The following is a 16,398-nucleotide window of genomic DNA, read 5'->3' as shown; positions in this document are numbered from 1 at the left end:
CCCCTGTCAAGCCCCGCCAGGCAGGGGGTCCCAGCCTCAGGTCCCCTGGCCTGGTGCTGGGGCGGGGGGAGCAGCCTGAGGTCCCCTAGCCCAGCACCAGGACAGGAAGCGCACCTTGAGGTCTCCCATCAAGCCCCGCCAGGTGGGGGGCGTGGCCTCAGGTCCCCTGGCCTGGCGCCGGGGCGGGGTTCGCTACCTGAGGTCTCCCGGCTGGGCACCAGGGCAGGGGGCAAAGCCTGAGGTCCCCCGGCCTGGTGCCCAGGCGGGAGGCGCGGCCTGAGGTCCCCTGTCAAGCCCCACCTGGGTGGGTGGTGCAGTCTGAGGTCCCCTGGCCTGGTGCCAGGGTGGCGGGCAGGGCTTGAAGTCCCCTGTCAAGCCCCACCTGTGGGGGGCACAGCCTGAGGTCCCCTGGCCTGGCGCTGGGGCGTGGGGAGCAGCCTGAGGTCCCCTAGCCCAGCACCAGGACTGGAAGAGCACCTTGAGGTCCCCTGTCAAGCCCTGCCAGGCGGGGGGCATGGCCTGAGGTCCCCTGTCAAGCCCCATGGGGGCGGGGGAGGGCGTAGCCTCAGGTCCCTGCTGATTGCTCGTTAAGGCTCCTTATGGGAACTTGGCCTTAGCTGTGGGTGCAGCCATCTTTGTGATGGAGTGATGGTCAATTAGCATATTCCATCTTTATTAGATAGGATTTATTAGATAGGATAGGGAGGGAGAATACAGGGATAAAGGGGCAAGTAGCTTTCCTTTATCCAGAACCCATAGTTAGTAGACTTGAACGCTTTTCTGTCTAGGAGCAATAGTGTATGGGGCTATGATACACTAGGGTTGTTTCAATAGTGAATTTAGAGGAGCGACAAGGAACAAGATACTTCATATATCCTGATAACCATTTCTTTTCTTTTTTAAAAAAATACATTTGTATTGCTTTCAGAGAGGGAGGGAGAGAGAGAAACATCAATGATGAGAGAGAATCATTGATCGGCTGCCCCCTACTGGGGATTGAGCTGGCAGCCCAGACATGTGCCCCGACCTGTAATTGAACTGTGACCTCCAACCACTGAGCACCGCTGGCCAGGCTTGATAACCCATTTCTAAAAGAACAGCCGAAACCGGTTTGGCTCAGTGGATAGAGCGTTGGCCTGCGGACTGAAGGGTCCCAGGTTCGATTCCGGTCAAGGGCATGTACCTTGGTTGCGGGCACATCCCCAGTAGGGGGTGTGCAAGAGGCAGCTGATCGATGTTTCTAACTCTCTATCCCTCTCCCTTCCTCTCTGCAAAAAAATCAATAAAATATATTTTAAAACAAATAAAAGAACAAACAATGCTGTCCCTTTAGACCAGTGGTTCTCAACCTTTTTAATGCTGCGACCCTTTAATACAGTTCCTCATGTTGTGGTGACCCCCAACCATAAAATTATTTTCGTTGCTACTTCATAACTGTAATTTTGCTACTGTTATGAATCGTAATGTAAATATCTGTGTTTTCCGATGGTCTTAGGCAACCCTGCTAGCGGTTCTCAACCTGTGGGTCGCAACCCACAGGTTGAGAACTGTTGCTGTAGAGCCTAAGACCATGGGAAAACACAGATATTTACATTACGATTCATAACAGTAGCAAAATTACAGTTATGAAGTAGCAACGAAAATAATTTTATGGTTGGGGGTCACCACAACATGAGGAACTGTATTAAAGGGTCGCAGCATTACAAAGGTTGAGAACCACTGCTTTAGACTATAGACAGAGGCAGAGCCATGACCAGAGCAACCAGGGCCTCTACCCTATGACTTGACCATTTAAAGTGCAAAGAAATGTAAAATAGTGAACATGTACTTAGCCAGAATAATGAAGCTTCCCTAAAGCACGTTTTCATCTGAGCACCCCCTCCCCCATAAGCCAAATATGAACTACACTGTGAATGACAATGTGGACTTAACAGCTGTCAAGATTACTAGTCACAGGCTCTGGGCAGAAATCTACCTCTTACCCTCAGCAGTGTTCCCTGCTAAGATTCCCTGAGGAAAGAATATCTTTGACCCCAACTGATGAAACTAAATCAGAATTAGATTTATTTTTGGTATAAAAGATTTTTGCCCCAGACCCTTCCTGCTTTGCTCCTCTCTCAACCCCTGCCTCAGCCACTTTCAGATATTGATTTCCAAGGATGGGCGACGATTCGCCGTGCTGAGCGGCTGGCACATGGCCTCAAGCAGCCTGATCTCATGGGTGGGTTGCTCAGGCTGGAACTTGAGCACCCATGGATCCTTGATGATGTCCAGGATGGTGGCACGCTTGGTGGCTTGACGTAGCGTCTGGAAGACCAGGTTCTAAGGCAGGGGAGAGAGGGATCTTGGCTGAGCCTCCCATTATGCCACACAGGCAATGAACTGGGGACCTAAGAAAGAAGCATGATAGCCCATCACACCACTCTGATGGAAGGGGCTCTGGCCCTGATTTTATCCTGAAGAACCAGGCCTTTAACTCCCTGGAGGGGAAGAGAAGGATGGATTCATTGGGCCGGGGGTCCCTTGCATAATCCTCTTCTGGCCTAAAATGTTAGGTGCATCCTGCTCACCACTCACATCTAAGGTGCGAGCCCAGTGGTTGGCCCTTTAAGTCCTTCCCACTATTCTAGGGCAGGGGCTAGAGTGCAAGATGGCTCTGGTAGGGAAGAGCCTTCTCCAGGGTTGGGAAGCCTAGGTTGGGTTCCCTCCCTGTGGGTCATCCCTGAGTCCTCAGTACTATTGGGGGAGCCAGCACCTTGCACTCCTGGGAGATGGACAAATTAGGTGGAAAAGTGACCTCCTTCTGAGTCTCTTTCAGCAGCTTCTTGAGATTGGTGTCATCAAAGGGCAGACGGGCAACCAGTAGAGTGTAGAGGATGACGCCCATGCTCCAGGTGTCAGACAGGAAAGGGTTGTAGGGTAAGCCTAACAAGATCTCTGGGCAGGCATAAGCAAAGCTGCCACAGTAGGTCTGGCTGAGGTGGGTAAAACAGTTCCTTTGGTGTAAAGAAGGGCTATTACGCACAGAATGGTTAGAAGGTACCATCTTGGCGAAGCCAAAGTCTGATATCTTCACATTCTCCCGCTTGTCCAGCAATAAGTTCTCCAACTTTAAGTCCCTATAAGGAGCAGAAAAGCTGGGGGTCAGGGAGAGGACTTAGTATTAGACTCAGAACTGAAGGGCCAGAGGTCAGAGGCTAGAGATGAGGAAAGGCATAGTGGCAGAGAGATGCCATTGTGAGAAAACAAAGAGAAGGAAAGCCATGAAGTTGTGAGCAGAACCCAAAGAGGAAAGAGGGTGGTATCTGAGGACCCCTGAGAGCTCACCATTTCATAAAGTGCTTTACTCACAGTGGGTACTTAATAAATGTTCTTGACCAGCTGACTAAAAAATATGGATGAATGGGCCTGGATACTGAGAAGGGAGGTCAAAGGAAGAAAAAACAGGGCAGAAATGTGCATAAAACCCCCTTGAGAGCCCAAAGGCCCCAGTCCGGGTGGCAGCACACTCACCGGTGCACGATGCCCTTGCTGTGCAGGTAGGCGATGCCCAGGGTCATCTGGGAGAACCACTTGCCCGCAAGGGGCTCAGAGCAGGCCCCGTAGCGCTGGACCCATTCAAGGACATCGCCGCCCTGAGCCAGCTCCAGAATTATGTACACACGGGACGTGGTCTCGATGGCCTGGTAAAAGTTGATGAGGTTCTTGTGCCGCAGGACCTTCATTACCTGGCCCCAGAAGAGGGACCCATCAAACCTGGGAAGGGAGAACCGTGGCTGTGCTCCCAGCCCCCCACTCTCTCAGGGCTTCTTTCATAGAACTTTGCAATAGGAACAAAAGAGGGTTTGGTGGCCTGTGGGCAAACCCTGTGCTTTGCACTTTCCCTTTTTGAGGGCTGGCAGTGAATGAGTGAGTGGAAAGAGAGTGAATTTATATCAGCTCTGGTTTGGGGGTTTCTGGTCCCATCCCCTCCTAGCCATACCTCTTCTGAGAAGCCTTAAGCAGCTTGGTACCAGTTCCCTCTTCCTGTCTTTCTAACCTGTATCTCACGAGGCAGGAACTTGTTAAGATAGTCCTCAGAGGCCTTCTTCTTTGAAATGATCTTGACAGCCACCATGACCTTCTGCTTTGTGTAGTAAGCTTCATACACTGTCCCATAGGAGCCATTGCCAATGGCCTTGCCCACTTCATAACCGTACTCCTCCATGACAGAGCGGTAGGCTGAAGTGGGTGGTGCTGCCTCCTGGGTGTCTCCCTTTCCCATGTGCTGGGCTTGCTGAGAGCAGGGAGCTATTCTACTTAAGAGCCTCCTGTCTGCTCAGAAAACCAACACCTTGAGCCACTAAGGCCTAGGGTACCAAAGTGAAGTTAGTCTCCAAAAGCTTGCCTGTGTAGTCACACAAATCTGGGATGCTGGGTTCAGCTGTCTACTGGGAACATGGAGGGGGGAAAGGGAGAAGTAATTCTTTGTCTCCACTAGCTGTTGTTACTCATTCTCCTCTTGATTATGGAATTCCCCAAGGTCCCATGTTCCGCACACATCACAATTCACCTTCTATTCACCACTGGCCACAAGGCTTGAGAATGAAGTGGTTTGGAACATACCCATTCCTGGAGCACCTTCACAATCTGGTGAGACTCCCTCCATAGATATGGTCACTTCAACCATTCATTTTTATTGAGCATCTACTATGTGCCAGGCAGTGTGCTGAGTACTGAGATAAAATAAGCAACAAGGCTAGTAGACCCTGTGCTCCCAGATTTTATATCCAGCGTGAAAAACACATGAGTATGAGGATTTTTTTAAAAAAAAATTGATTTCAGAGAGGAAAGGAGAGAAACATCAATGATGAGAATCACTGATTGGCTGTCTACTGCACGCCCCCTACTGGGGCGGGGGGGGGGGGGGCGGGGGGGAAGGATCAAGCCTGCAACCCAGGCTGGTGCCCTTGGCAGGAATCGAACCTGGGACCTTTTAGTGCTCAGGCCGACACTCTATCCACTGAGCCAAACTGGCTAGGGCAATGAGTGTGAGAATATTAACGAGAATTGAAAGGTATTGTAGATGCAATTCTAAAGAAGCTAACTTTAAAATTCATATATTTTTCTGTTTTTGGCTTAAAACAACTTTATTTTTGCAAATTGAGCTAGACTTAGTTGGGTGTTTCATCTGGTGATCTCACCTCAGCTGGGATGGTTTGTTTCTGTTTCATATGGTCTCATTATCCAGCAGACTAGCTTGAGTTCCCTCACACAGTGACACTGAATTTCAAGAGAAAAAAAAAATCACAAGTTGCATGACCAATTAAGGCTAGGCTCTAAAATCACAAAGCATCACTTCAATACCTTTATAAGAGTAAAGACAATTACAAGGTTACAAGGATCACTCAGAAGGTGTGGAGAAGTAGACTCCACCTCTTAACCCTGAAATGCATTATCTGGCCTTCCATGACCCTAAACTCTACTTCACCCTAAAGTCCAAAGCATAAACCTGATTTAATTCCATTTAAAACAATTTCTTTTTTAAAAAAAATATATTTTATTGATTTTTTACAGAGAGTAAGGGAGGATAGAGTTAGAAACATCAATGAGAGACAGACATCGATCAGCTGCCTCCTGCACACCCGCTACTGGGGATGTGCACGCAACCAAGGTACATGCCCTTGACCGGAATCGAACCTGTGACCCTTGAGTCCGCAGGCCAACGCTCTATCCACTGAGCCAAACCGGTTAGGGCTAAAACAATTTCTTAAAATATATTTTTATTGATTGCAGAGAGAAAGGGAGAGAGATAAGACATCAATGATGAAAATCATCAATCAGCTGCCTCCTGCACAACCCCTACTGGGCATCGAGCCCACAACCCCAGTATGTGACCTGACCCAGAATCAAACCAGGGACCTCTAGGTTCCTAGGTCAATGCTCAACTGCTAAGCCACACCAGCTAGGCCCATTTAAAACAATTTAATATGTTCCCATTCTCCTTAGGATCAAGTACAAATTCTTTTTTAAAAAATATATTTTTATTGATTTCAGAGAGGAAGGGAGAGGGAGAGGTAGAAACATCAATGATGAGAATCATTGATCGGCTGCCTCCTGCATGGCCCTCCACTGGGGATTGAGCCCACAACCCAGGCATGTGCCCTTGATCAGAATTGAACCCAGGACCCTTTAGTCCACAGACCAACGCTCTATCCATTGAGCCAAACCAGTTAGGGCTTGCCTATGTTTTTAATTTTATTTTTTAAAAATTGATTGCAGCCCTAGCTGGTTTGGCTCAGTAGATAAAGCATCGGCCTGCGGACTGAAGGGTCCTGGGTTCGATCCCCAGTGGGGGCCATGCAGGAGGCAGCTGATCAATGATTCTCATCATTGATGTTTCTATCTCTCCCTCTCCCTTCCTCTCTGAAATCAATAAATATATTTAAAAAAACAAACAAAATACAGACAAGAATGTGGCTGAAATGATGGAATGCAGAATCTAAGCTGCATGGGTTGGAAAACAAGACAGAAAAAAGCCAAAGAGGTAGGGGTAGGGGTTCTAGGTCTCAGTGAAATGAAAGAACAAATTTGGTGGGAATGCCAGGACAAGAGGTTGTGGTCATAAAGGGGTTGTCTGGCTTTAAGATTTGCGGGGAGGGAACGGGGGCATGCAGAGGAAAAACCAAGGGAAGAATCAGATGTCTTTTATCTTCCATCCTCCAAAATAAAACAAAAACTTCATTAACAGATTATGCCATAGGCTATTGATAAATTCCCATTTATTGACAACCTGACCTACATATCTTCAATCTATCAAGATGAGCATTGTCCAGGGCACTGTGGTAAGGAGGCAGGGGTGGAGGGGAGTTACCCACTTCATTTGAAGAACGTGTATTAAGCTACCTACTATTGACAAAAACACTGCTAGGTCCAGAGGATACCGAAATGGATAAATTTCTGTAAGGAGTTAGCAATTAACAAGGGAGACACACATAAGAAATAACAGTACAGTGAGATAAAGTGCTACAAACAAAGCATGGAAGGAGATGCAAGGGAAGGCTTTATAGAGAAGATGGTGCTTGCACTGTTCAAAAGTCTCCAGGCAGGTAAGGAATGGTAGATTGGGCAGTTGAGGCAGAAGGAACCACATGAGGCTTGCAGGCTTGAGAGAACGACATTTAGAATTTCAACATGAGCCCTGGCCAGATAGCAGTTGGTTAGAGCATCATCCCAAAACGCCACTGTTGCCAGTTCTATCTCAGATCAGGACACATACAAGAAGCAACCAATAAATGCATAAATAAGTGGAACAACAAATCAATGTATCTCTCCCTTCCTCTCTCGAAAATTAATAAAAAAGAAAAAAGAACTTTAACTTGAATACAGGATAGGATTACAGAAGGGGAAGAATGTACCTAAAAAAACAATTAAGGCCCAGGTCCGAGTGACCTTACATGCCAAGCTTTTTTTGTTTTTAATATATTTTTATTGATTTCAGAGAGGAAAGGAGAGGGAGAGATAGAAACATCAATGATGAGAATCATTGATCAGCTGCCTCCTGAATGCCCCCACTATTGGGGATTGAGCCGGCAACCTGGGCCTATGCCGACTGGGAATCAAACCATGACCTCCTGGCTCATAGGTCAAAGCTCAGCCACTGAGCTATGCCAGCCAGGCCATGCCAAGCTTTTTTGACTTTACCTTATATACTCATGATCAAATTTTGGTGTGCACCAAAATGAGAGCTTATTAAAAAATAGTGATGCCCACTCCTCCAAAATCCTGATTTGGTGGTACCCAGATATCTATGTTTTTAATAAGCTGCTGTCATGGTAATTTAGGTGAGACAGTGGGCCTGAATCAAGACAGCCAGGGAGAGCAGGTATTTGGAAGATATTCGTGAAATAAGCAGAAGGGATTTAGTGGCATTGATCTGGTGGGTGGGGAGGGAGATGGTGAGGCCCAGGTTTCTGGCTTTAGAGATGGTTGTTGCTTAAAAACTCAAAAACTCGCCGAAACCGGTTTGGCTCAGTGGATAGAGCATCAGCCTGCGGAATGAAAGGTCCCAGGTGCGATTCCGGTCAAGGGCATGTACCTTGGTTGCGGGCACATCCCCAGTAGGAGGTGTGCAGGAGGCAGCTGATCGATGTTTCTAACTCTCTATCCCTCTTCCTTTCTCTCTGTAAAAAATCAATAAAATACATTTTTTTAAAAAAAACAAAAAACAAAATAAAACAGAGACAAGATCCAACCCTGCACTGGGATGACTTACCTCACTCCCCTCACCCTAATCTGGTCGTGTCAGATCCTGTCTTTAAAAAAAAAAAAAAAAAAAAAAAACCTCTTCCAAAGCCACTTAAGCTACTTAAAAAACAAACAAACAAAACACAAATAAAAACCAAACCTTTTTACTTTTTTTTACTTATTTCAGAAAGGGAGAGGAAGAAAGAGATAGAAACATCAATGATGAGAGAGAATCATTGATCGGCTGCCTCCTGCGCGCCGCCTACTGAGGATGGAGCCATAACCCGGGCTTGTGCCCTTGAACTGAATCAAACCCGGGACCCTGCCGTCCACAGGCCGAAGCTGTATCCACCAAGCCAAACAGGCTAGGGCTTAAGCTACTTTTCTAACTGCAAGATTCATTTTCTAAAAAACGCAACCCCCTACTTCCTGGAACCTCACCTCCTGCAGAAAGGAGGGCTGGGTCAGAGAGAGCAGATGTAAGTAAATGAAGGACTTTTCAGGCCAGAAGCCACTTGTAACTTTCAGCTTCTTTACATGTTGCTCCCAGGTGGCCAAAGGAAAGTCACTGCCTCTGGGCCTGATCTCCAGAAAAATGCCCTTAAAGGTAGATACCCTTGAATAATCTGCAATACAAAATTAAGAGCAGTTCAAATACATATACATAGATAAATAAGGACAAAAAAACAGAAAAGAGACGAACGCATGGCAAGATTCTTTACCTGCAATTAACAATAATCCTGTCAGACTGCCCAATTCACAGGGTGAACCGGCAGACACCCTCTCTGTGTGCCTCTACACCAGCCCCCGCTCAGGCTAGCCGCTAGCCTATCGTCAGTCATGAACGGTCATCACACGGCCAAGGGGCCTCCAATACAGCCTCGGGAAGACAGGCCATTCATGACGGGGAGGAGGGAGGTGAGATCCAGGCTCTAGGACCCTGTGTGGGCTGTGTCCAAAGCCTCACCAGGCCCGGGTTGGGGGCCATGAACCGCTCAGGTCTAGGCCTCAGCAGTCGGTGGCGAAATGCCATTGGAGCAGCCGGCAAACGCTTCGGGTCGTCCACTAGGTGTGGGCACGGCCGCCGCCCGGGTTCCACGTCCTGGACAGTCACTGGGCGCGCACGCGGAACTGCTCTCAAGGCCTCCGCCCAAAACCTTCCCGGGGACAGGAGGGCAGCCCGGCGACGACTCTTTTCCCGAAAAGGCGTCTTTATCTAGATAGCCAGACCCGGTCCGCAGCCCTGCTCAGGAAACCGTCAGCGGGGCCCCAGTCCCCTTTAACATCTAGGAAGAAGCTCCCAGCCGGGCTGAGGTCCCCGCGGGTGAGAACGGAAGTGGTAAGACTGACGTGTCTTGGGCTGCTCTCCCGATCGCCAGGAGGGCCCCCCGCCCAGGGAGAGGCAGGCTGAGCCTTGAGCGGTCTCCAGAGATGGGCCGGATCTGCCGCTTCACAAAGCTCATGAGCGAGCACTTCAATGAGCCGAGTGCGGGGTCCCACGTGGTGTGACTGCAGTCGCTACGATCAGGCACAGCGGCGGCCAACCCCATGGAGGTCTGTCCCCAGGTCCTCAGCAGGCCGCCGCGAGCGCGCAGCTCTGGGGCAGACCCCAGCGGGAACCCAAGGGCAGCTACGGGGCCGCTGAGGCTTCTGGCGCCGCCTCGGCCAGCCCTTCCCGCGCGGTGAGGACCCCGGGACTGCGGCGGGAAGGTGCTGGAGGTGCGAGGCCTCGTGGCGTTGTCATGGCAACGGGCTGGGGCGCGCGGGGGGAGCCTGGAGCAGGTGGGCTGCGGGAGGTGGAGGGAACTCCGGGTTGAGGACAAGAGAGCAGAGGTGCAGCCAGCCTTTGGGACAGGAACATGGTGTGGTGTAGGGGATCAGGAGATGGCTTTCTGAGAGAAGGTCAGATATGCCAATGAGAGGAATTGCAATCATTGAGCGTCACTCAATTGAAAGGCTTGACTTGGGGCGTCATGAGTTGATTGCTGGTTTCCATAACCTCAGCACTCTCCCAAACAGGTTCCACTGCCTTAAGGATGACAGTCCTAGGGCCCCCTAGAAGTTGGAACTGCCAGTGGTTGCCACTCCTGATGCTGCTGCTGAGCACAAGCCATGAGCCAGGGGTGGCAGGTGTGACACACTACAAAGCCGGCGACCCTGTCATTCTGTATGTCAACAAAGTGGGACCCTACCATAACCCTCAGGAGACTTACCACTACTATCAGCTTCCAGTCTGCTGCCCTGAGAAGATACGGCACAAAAGCCTTAGCCTGGGTGAAGTGCTGGATGGTGACAGAATGGCTGAGTCTTTGTATGAGATTCGCTTTCGGGAGAATGTGGAAAAGAGAATTCTGTGCCACATGCAGCTCAGTTCTGCACAGGTCAGTCTCTGCATTGTCTAGAACTTAGCCCTCCCTCCCAGGGACTAATAACAGTGCATCATATTTATGGTTTTCAAAGCATCTTTATGGAAAGATCTGACTTGATTTTAACTACAACCCCATGTGACAGGCAGGGCAGGTGGTATTATTTGCATTCAATTAATGAAGAAACATAGTACTTTGCTCAGAGGTGACTTTTTCAAGACTACATGGATAGCGAATTGCAGAGCTGATATTAGAGCCCAGGGCTCCTGACTCAAGCTTCTCTCTGGTAGTAAGCTCCCAACTATCACTACTACATAGTTATTTCCGTCCATACTTACCTTTCGGCCCTTCCATAATTGGCTCCTTTACACTCTTAACTTCCCTGTCATGCTATTTTCTTTCTTTTTGTTAATCCTCACTAGGTATGTTTTTCCATTGCTTTTCAGAGACTGGAAGGGAGGGAGGAAAGGAAGGAAAGAGAAACATTGATGTGAGAGAGACACACCAACCGGTTGCCTCCCACACAAGCCCTGATTGGGGGCAGGGCGTGAACCACAACCCAGGAATGTGCCCTTAACCGGGAATCGAACCATTTGGTGCGTAGGGTGATGCTCTAACTATTTAGCAACACCAGCCAGGGCTGTCATACCATTTTCTTTTTTTTTTAAATTTCTTTATTGATTAAGGTGTTACATATGTATCCTTATTCCCCCATTACCCCTCATACCATTTTCTTTAGCAAATCTTATATTTGGATACTTTTCCTTAATCTACTCTAGACCTTCTTACACCTTGCCTCTCTCCTTTTTCTAGGCCTTAACCCTGTCAAGTCATACTTGCTCTTGGAGAATCACAACATACTTGGGTCTAACCCAGTGGATCTAGACAAGGGGCAGTTTTGTCTCCCAAGGGACATTTGGCACTGCCTGGAGATTTTTTTTAAAATATATTTTATTGATTTTTTACAGAGAGGAAGGGAGAGGGATAGAGAGTTAGAAACATCAATGAGAGAGAAACATCGATCAGCTGCCTCTTGCACACCCCCTCCTGGGGATGTGCCCGCAACCAAGGTACATGCCCTTGACCGGAATTGAACCAGACACCCTTCAGTCCGCAGGCCAACGCTCTATCCACTGAGCCAAACCGGTTAGGGCTGGAGATATTTTTGATTGTCATTACTGAGGAATGTTACTCTAGTGAGAAGAAGCCAGGAATGATGTATCTTACATCATCCAACAACAAAGAATTATTCAGCCCCAAATGTCAATAGTGCCAAAGTTGAAAAACCCTTCTCTAACCCTGTGCTAGGGAGGTCTTGTCTGATTCCTGACTTGCTCTTTGTAGGTGGAACAGCTGCGCCAGGCCATCGAGGAATTGTACTATTTTGAATTTGTGGTGGACGACTTACCACTCCGTGGCTTTGTGGGCTACATGGAGGAGAGTGGCTTCCTGCCTCACAGCCACAAGATAGGACTCTGGACCCATTTGGATTTTCACCTGGAATTCCATGGAGATCGAATTATATTTGCCAATGTCTCAGTGCGGGACGTCAAGCCCCACAGTTTAGACGGGTTACGACCTGATGAGTTCCTAGGCCTCACCCACACTTACAGTGTGCGCTGGTCTGAGACTTCAGTGGAGCATCGGAGTGACAGGCGCCGTGGTGATGATGGTGGTTTCTTTCCCCGAACACTGGAAATCCATTGGTTATCCATCATTAATTCCATGGTGCTTGTGTTTTTACTGGTGGGTTTTGTGGCTGTCATTCTCATGCGTGTGCTTCGGAATGACCTGGCTCGGTACAACTTGGATGAGGAGACAACCTCTGCAGGTTCTGGTGATGACTTTGACCAAGGTGACAACGGCTGGAAAATCATCCATACAGATGTCTTCCGTTTCCCTCCATACCGTGGTCTGCTCTGCGCTGTGCTTGGTGTGGGTGCCCAGTTCCTGGCCCTTGGCACTGGTGAGGTGATAAAAATTAACCAGTGATTATTTCTAAAGGATTAAATCCAAGTAGGTGGTTTGTTCAAAAAGAATCTGCAGATCTGTCCAAGGTGAGGGGCAGACTAAGGGTGAGATGACTCTAACAAGGATGTGTATATTCTAATTGTGGGTTTTCTGGACAACAGAACTGGGAGATAGTGTTTTGCTGGAGGTCTTGGGTCTGGGAGAAGGGGCTAATTCCTATGAAATTGCCATAAGAGGGATAGGTGAGACCTAACACAGATTTTCCACTACCACCCTGCAGGCATTATTGTCATGGCGCTGCTTGGCATGTTCAATGTGCACCATCATGGGGCCATTAACTCAGCAGCCATCCTGTTGTATGCCTTGACCTGCTGCATCTCTGGCTATGTGTCCAGCCACTTCTACCGGCAGATCGGTGGTGAGCGTTGGGTGTGGAACATCATCCTTACCACCAGTCTCTTCTCTGGTGAGAATTGCCCTTTCCCTGGTGGGCCAACTTAGGAATTTAGAATACATCATGGAACCTGGGATAGAGTCAGAGGCTCCAAGGGAATGAAAATAGGAAGACAAAAAACAAACAAACAATAAGAAAACCATTCAAAAGACAAGAATGCATTTATTTTGCATGGTTAAAAACATGAAGCCCTTAAAATGTCCTAGGCAGTGTGGTAAGTACTCAACATGCTTTCATCTCATTTAAGCCTCACAATAACTCTATGAAGTAGGTAATATTGCCCCCATTTTTAATTTCAGACAGGTTAAGTAGCTTGTCTGAGATTATACTCCTAAAAAGTAGTGAACCAGACTTAGCCAGTTTGGCTTAGTTGATAGAATGTTGGCCTGTGGACTCAAGGGTCCCAGGTTGGATTCGGTCAGGGGCACATGTCTCAGTTGCAGGCTCAATCCCCGCCCTGGTTGAGGCGCATGCAGGAGGCAGCTGATCCATGTTTCTCTGTGTCTTCCTCTCCCTTCCACTCTAAAAAAAAAAAAAAATCAATGGAAGAATATCCTCTGGTGAGGATTAACAAAAAAAAGTAGTGAACCAGCCCTAGCCGGTTTGGCTCAGCATTAGTCTGTGGACTTAAGGGTTCCAGGTTTGATTCTGGTCAAGGGCACATACCCGGGTTGCATCTCAATTCCCAGTAGAGTGCATGCAGGAGGCAGCCAATCAATAATTCTCTCTCATCATCGATGTTTCTTTCTCCCTTTCCCTTCCTCTCTGAAATCAATAAATATATATATTTTTAAAAAGTAGTGAACCAGGTTTCAGACCCAAGCAGTCCAACTCTAGAGCCTGTAGTCTCAACTATTACATTGAGATAACACTCTTGAATTTATTTTTTGGTACTCAAATTTTTTTTTAGTTTTCTTATTTTATTATTAATATATTTTTTGTTAATCCTCACCTAAGGATATTTTTTCATTGATTTTTCAGAGAGAGTGGAGGGGGAGAGATAAACATCAATGTGAGAGAGACACATCGATTGGTTGCCTCCTGCATGGGGATCGAGACTGCAACCAAGGTACATGCCCTTGACCAGAATCGAACCCAGGATCCTTCAGTCCACGGGCCGACACTAGCCACTGAGCCAAACTGGCTAGGGTTTAATTTTCTTATTTTTGAGGTGGGCTACCGCACTCTAGCCTTCAAGCTATTATAACCTTTCAAAGGCAGTAGTAATTTGCATTCTAAAACTTTCATGTTCCCAATGCTGAAGGCCTGATTTATATTCCATCACATTTATGGTTGAACCAGGGCTTTCTACAGGACAGGAATGTTTCATGTTAGGAATCATTGATACCACAGCAAGACAGGCCCTTGGGGGCAGGTGGATTTGTGTCAGTCTTAGATCATTATGTAAAGCTGCCTTGATCCTTAATGATAATGGATGGGAGGGAAGGGGTTTTGGTAAGATAAGGAACAAGAAATAGAACAGGAAAGGGTGGCATGTGCCTGGGAGCAGTGTGAGTGGATGCCCCCAGGGATGTAGCTCCTAGTACTGACCCTCTCTTTGGGGGCCTATCCTTGCAGTGCCTTTCTTCCTGACCTGGAGTGTGGTGAACTCAGTACATTGGGCCAATGGTTCGACACAAGCTTTGCCAGCCACCACCATCCTGCTGCTTCTGACAGTTTGGCTGCTGGTGGGCTTTCCGCTCACTGTCATTGGCGGTATCTTCGGGAAGAACAATGCTAACCCCTTTGATGCACCTTGTCGCACTAAGAACATCGCCAGGGAAATCCCGCCTCAGCCCTGGTATAAGTCTACTCTCATCCACATGACTGTTGGAGGCTTCCTGCCTTTCAGGTATCCTCCCTTTATCCTATGGCCACCACTTTCAGGTTTCTGACCTCAACTTTTCCTTTTCCCCTCTCACCCTATGCCCTAACCCTGTGGTCGGCAAACTGCGGCTCGCGAGCCACATGCGGCTCTTTGGCCCCTTGAGTGTGGCTCTTCCACAAACTGCCACGGCCTGGGCGAGTCTATTTTGAAGAAGTGGCATTAGAAGAAGTTTAAGTTTAAAAAATTTGGCTCTCAAAAGTAATTTCAATCGTTATACTGTTGATATTTGGCCCTGTGGACTAATGAGTTTGCCGACCACTGCCCTAACCCAATGTCAGTGATAATCTCTGGTTCAGCTATACCATAAAGAGATCACTTAAGGGTTCCTCCTTTCTCCAAGCAGGACTGAGTTTGAATCAGTACAAATATGAGGTGTCTCACTTGTAAAGCTCTCCAGAGAAATTGCTCCTTTCACCATCTTCCTGATTTCTGACTTTAGTGTTTGCAAATGCTATGTGAGTTAAAGCCCATTTGATTACTCATTCAATTTGTTGAGTACCTCTTAGTGGTGGGTAGATAATACAATGGAAAATAAAACAGTCAAGATCCCTGCTCTCAACCTATCAAAAATGTTCTTAAAATGAAAGCAGCTGATCATAGGTAAAAGAATCCCCAACAATGGACCCAATTGCCACAAGTGACGTGGTAACATGGAGGGGTGATGGCTAGCTTTTGGCCTGGCCACTGTGCTGGCAGTGCACAGCCCTTTAATGCAGTGTCTTGTCTCTTCTCTTCACAGTGCCATCTCTGTGGAGCTGTACTACATCTTTGCCACAGTATGGGGTCGGGAGCAGTACACTTTGTATGGCATCCTCTTCTTTGTCTTTGCCATCCTGCTGAGTGTGGGGGCTTGCATCTCCATTGCGCTCACCTACTTCCAGTTGTCAGGGGAGGATTACCGCTGGTGGTGGCGATCTGTACTGAGTGTTGGCTCCACTGGGCTCTTCATCTTCCTCTACTCAGTCTTCTACTATGCCAGGCGCTCCAACATGTCAGGGCCGGTACAGACAGTGGAGTTCTTTGGCTACTCCTTACTCACTGGTTACATCTTCTTCCTCATGCTGGGCACCATCTCCTTTTTTTCTTCCCTAAAGTTCATCCGTTATATCTATGTTAACCTCAAAATGGACTAGTTTTGGGTGGCAAACTGCTCTTCTCTCCCTTTCTTCACGCTTCGTTTATTTCTTACCAACATCTCCCCTGACTGACTGAATTGTGTGATGGCATTGCTTTTCCCTTTGCCCTTTGGGCCTCCCTTCCCCGGGAAGTTCCGGAAATTATAAATCTCTATCATATAAGAAGTATATATTTGAACTTTTTAAGTTGCCTTTGGTTTTGGTCCTGATTTTTCTTTTTACAATTATCAAAATAAAATTTATTAAGAAAAAGGATCCTGTAGTTGGAGGGTTTGGTCTGGATATAGGAACTCGAGACCTGCCTTTACAGTCCGTGTCCCTTAGGAAGCCGGGTTGGCCCCGGAATTCACGAAATTC

The 16,398-nt window shown here is 47.8% G+C and overlaps 2 protein-coding genes and 1 long non-coding RNA gene across 5 annotated transcripts; 1 reads left to right on the top strand and 2 right to left on the bottom strand.

The window, feature by feature from the left end:
- Positions 1–2,139: 2,139 nt before the first annotated feature.
- Positions 2,140–4,264, bottom strand: TSSK4 (testis specific serine kinase 4; the record flags this gene model as incomplete). The annotated part of the gene is made up of 4 exons (XM_080651025.1): positions 2,140–2,322; positions 2,756–3,137; positions 3,514–3,728; positions 4,040–4,264. The coding sequence occupies 4 exons, from the start codon at positions 4,262–4,264 to the stop codon at positions 2,140–2,142; spliced, it is 1,005 nt and encodes a 334-aa protein (XP_080507151.1).
- An 851-nt stretch (positions 4,265–5,115) lies between these two features.
- On the bottom strand, positions 5,116–9,534 carry LOC308246292. The gene is made up of 3 exons (XR_013960391.1): positions 8,949–9,534; positions 8,668–8,852; positions 5,116–5,262 (listed from the first exon to the last, which is right to left on the bottom strand). It is a non-coding gene; the product is annotated as an uncharacterized lncRNA (long non-coding RNA).
- Positions 9,535–9,567: 33 nt separating this feature from the next.
- Positions 9,568–16,285, top strand: TM9SF1 (transmembrane 9 superfamily member 1). Of its 3 annotated transcripts, none has more exons than XM_080664096.1 (6): positions 9,568–9,945; positions 10,246–10,607; positions 11,937–12,558; positions 12,844–13,029; positions 14,596–14,869; positions 15,645–16,285. In XM_080664096.1, exons 2-6 carry the CDS (start codon positions 10,263–10,265, stop codon positions 16,036–16,038), a joined length of 1,821 nt encoding a protein of 606 aa, XP_080520222.1. In that variant the 5' UTR covers positions 9,568–9,945; positions 10,246–10,262; the 3' UTR covers positions 16,039–16,285. The 3 variants fall into 3 exon arrangements, with proteins under 3 accessions (XP_080520222.1, XP_080520223.1, XP_080520224.1); XM_080664097.1 differs by having other exon boundaries at positions 9,597–9,908; XM_080664098.1 differs by having other exon boundaries at positions 9,667–9,780.
- Positions 16,286–16,398: the final 113 nt, after the last annotated feature.

The sequence above is a fragment of the Plecotus auritus genome, assembly GCF_963455305.1.
Source record: "Plecotus auritus genome assembly, chromosome: 1".
Taxonomy (NCBI): domain Eukaryota; kingdom Metazoa; phylum Chordata; class Mammalia; order Chiroptera; family Vespertilionidae; genus Plecotus; species Plecotus auritus.
Note: the sequence above shows the minus strand (reverse complement) of the source record. Positions and strands in the feature narration are given on the sequence as shown.

Coding starts and splice junctions, on each gene's coding strand:
- TM9SF1 (XM_080664096.1), top strand. CDS start 10,263: ATGACAGTCCTAGGGCCCCCTAGAAGTTGGAACTGCCAGTGGTTGCCA. Junction 10,608..11,936: donor TGCAGCTCAGTTCTGCACAG/GTCAGTCTCTGC, acceptor TGCTCTTTGTAG/GTGGAACAGCTGCGCCAGGC. Junction 13,030..14,595: donor TACCACCAGTCTCTTCTCTG/GTGAGAATTGCC, acceptor CTATCCTTGCAG/TGCCTTTCTTCCTGACCTGG.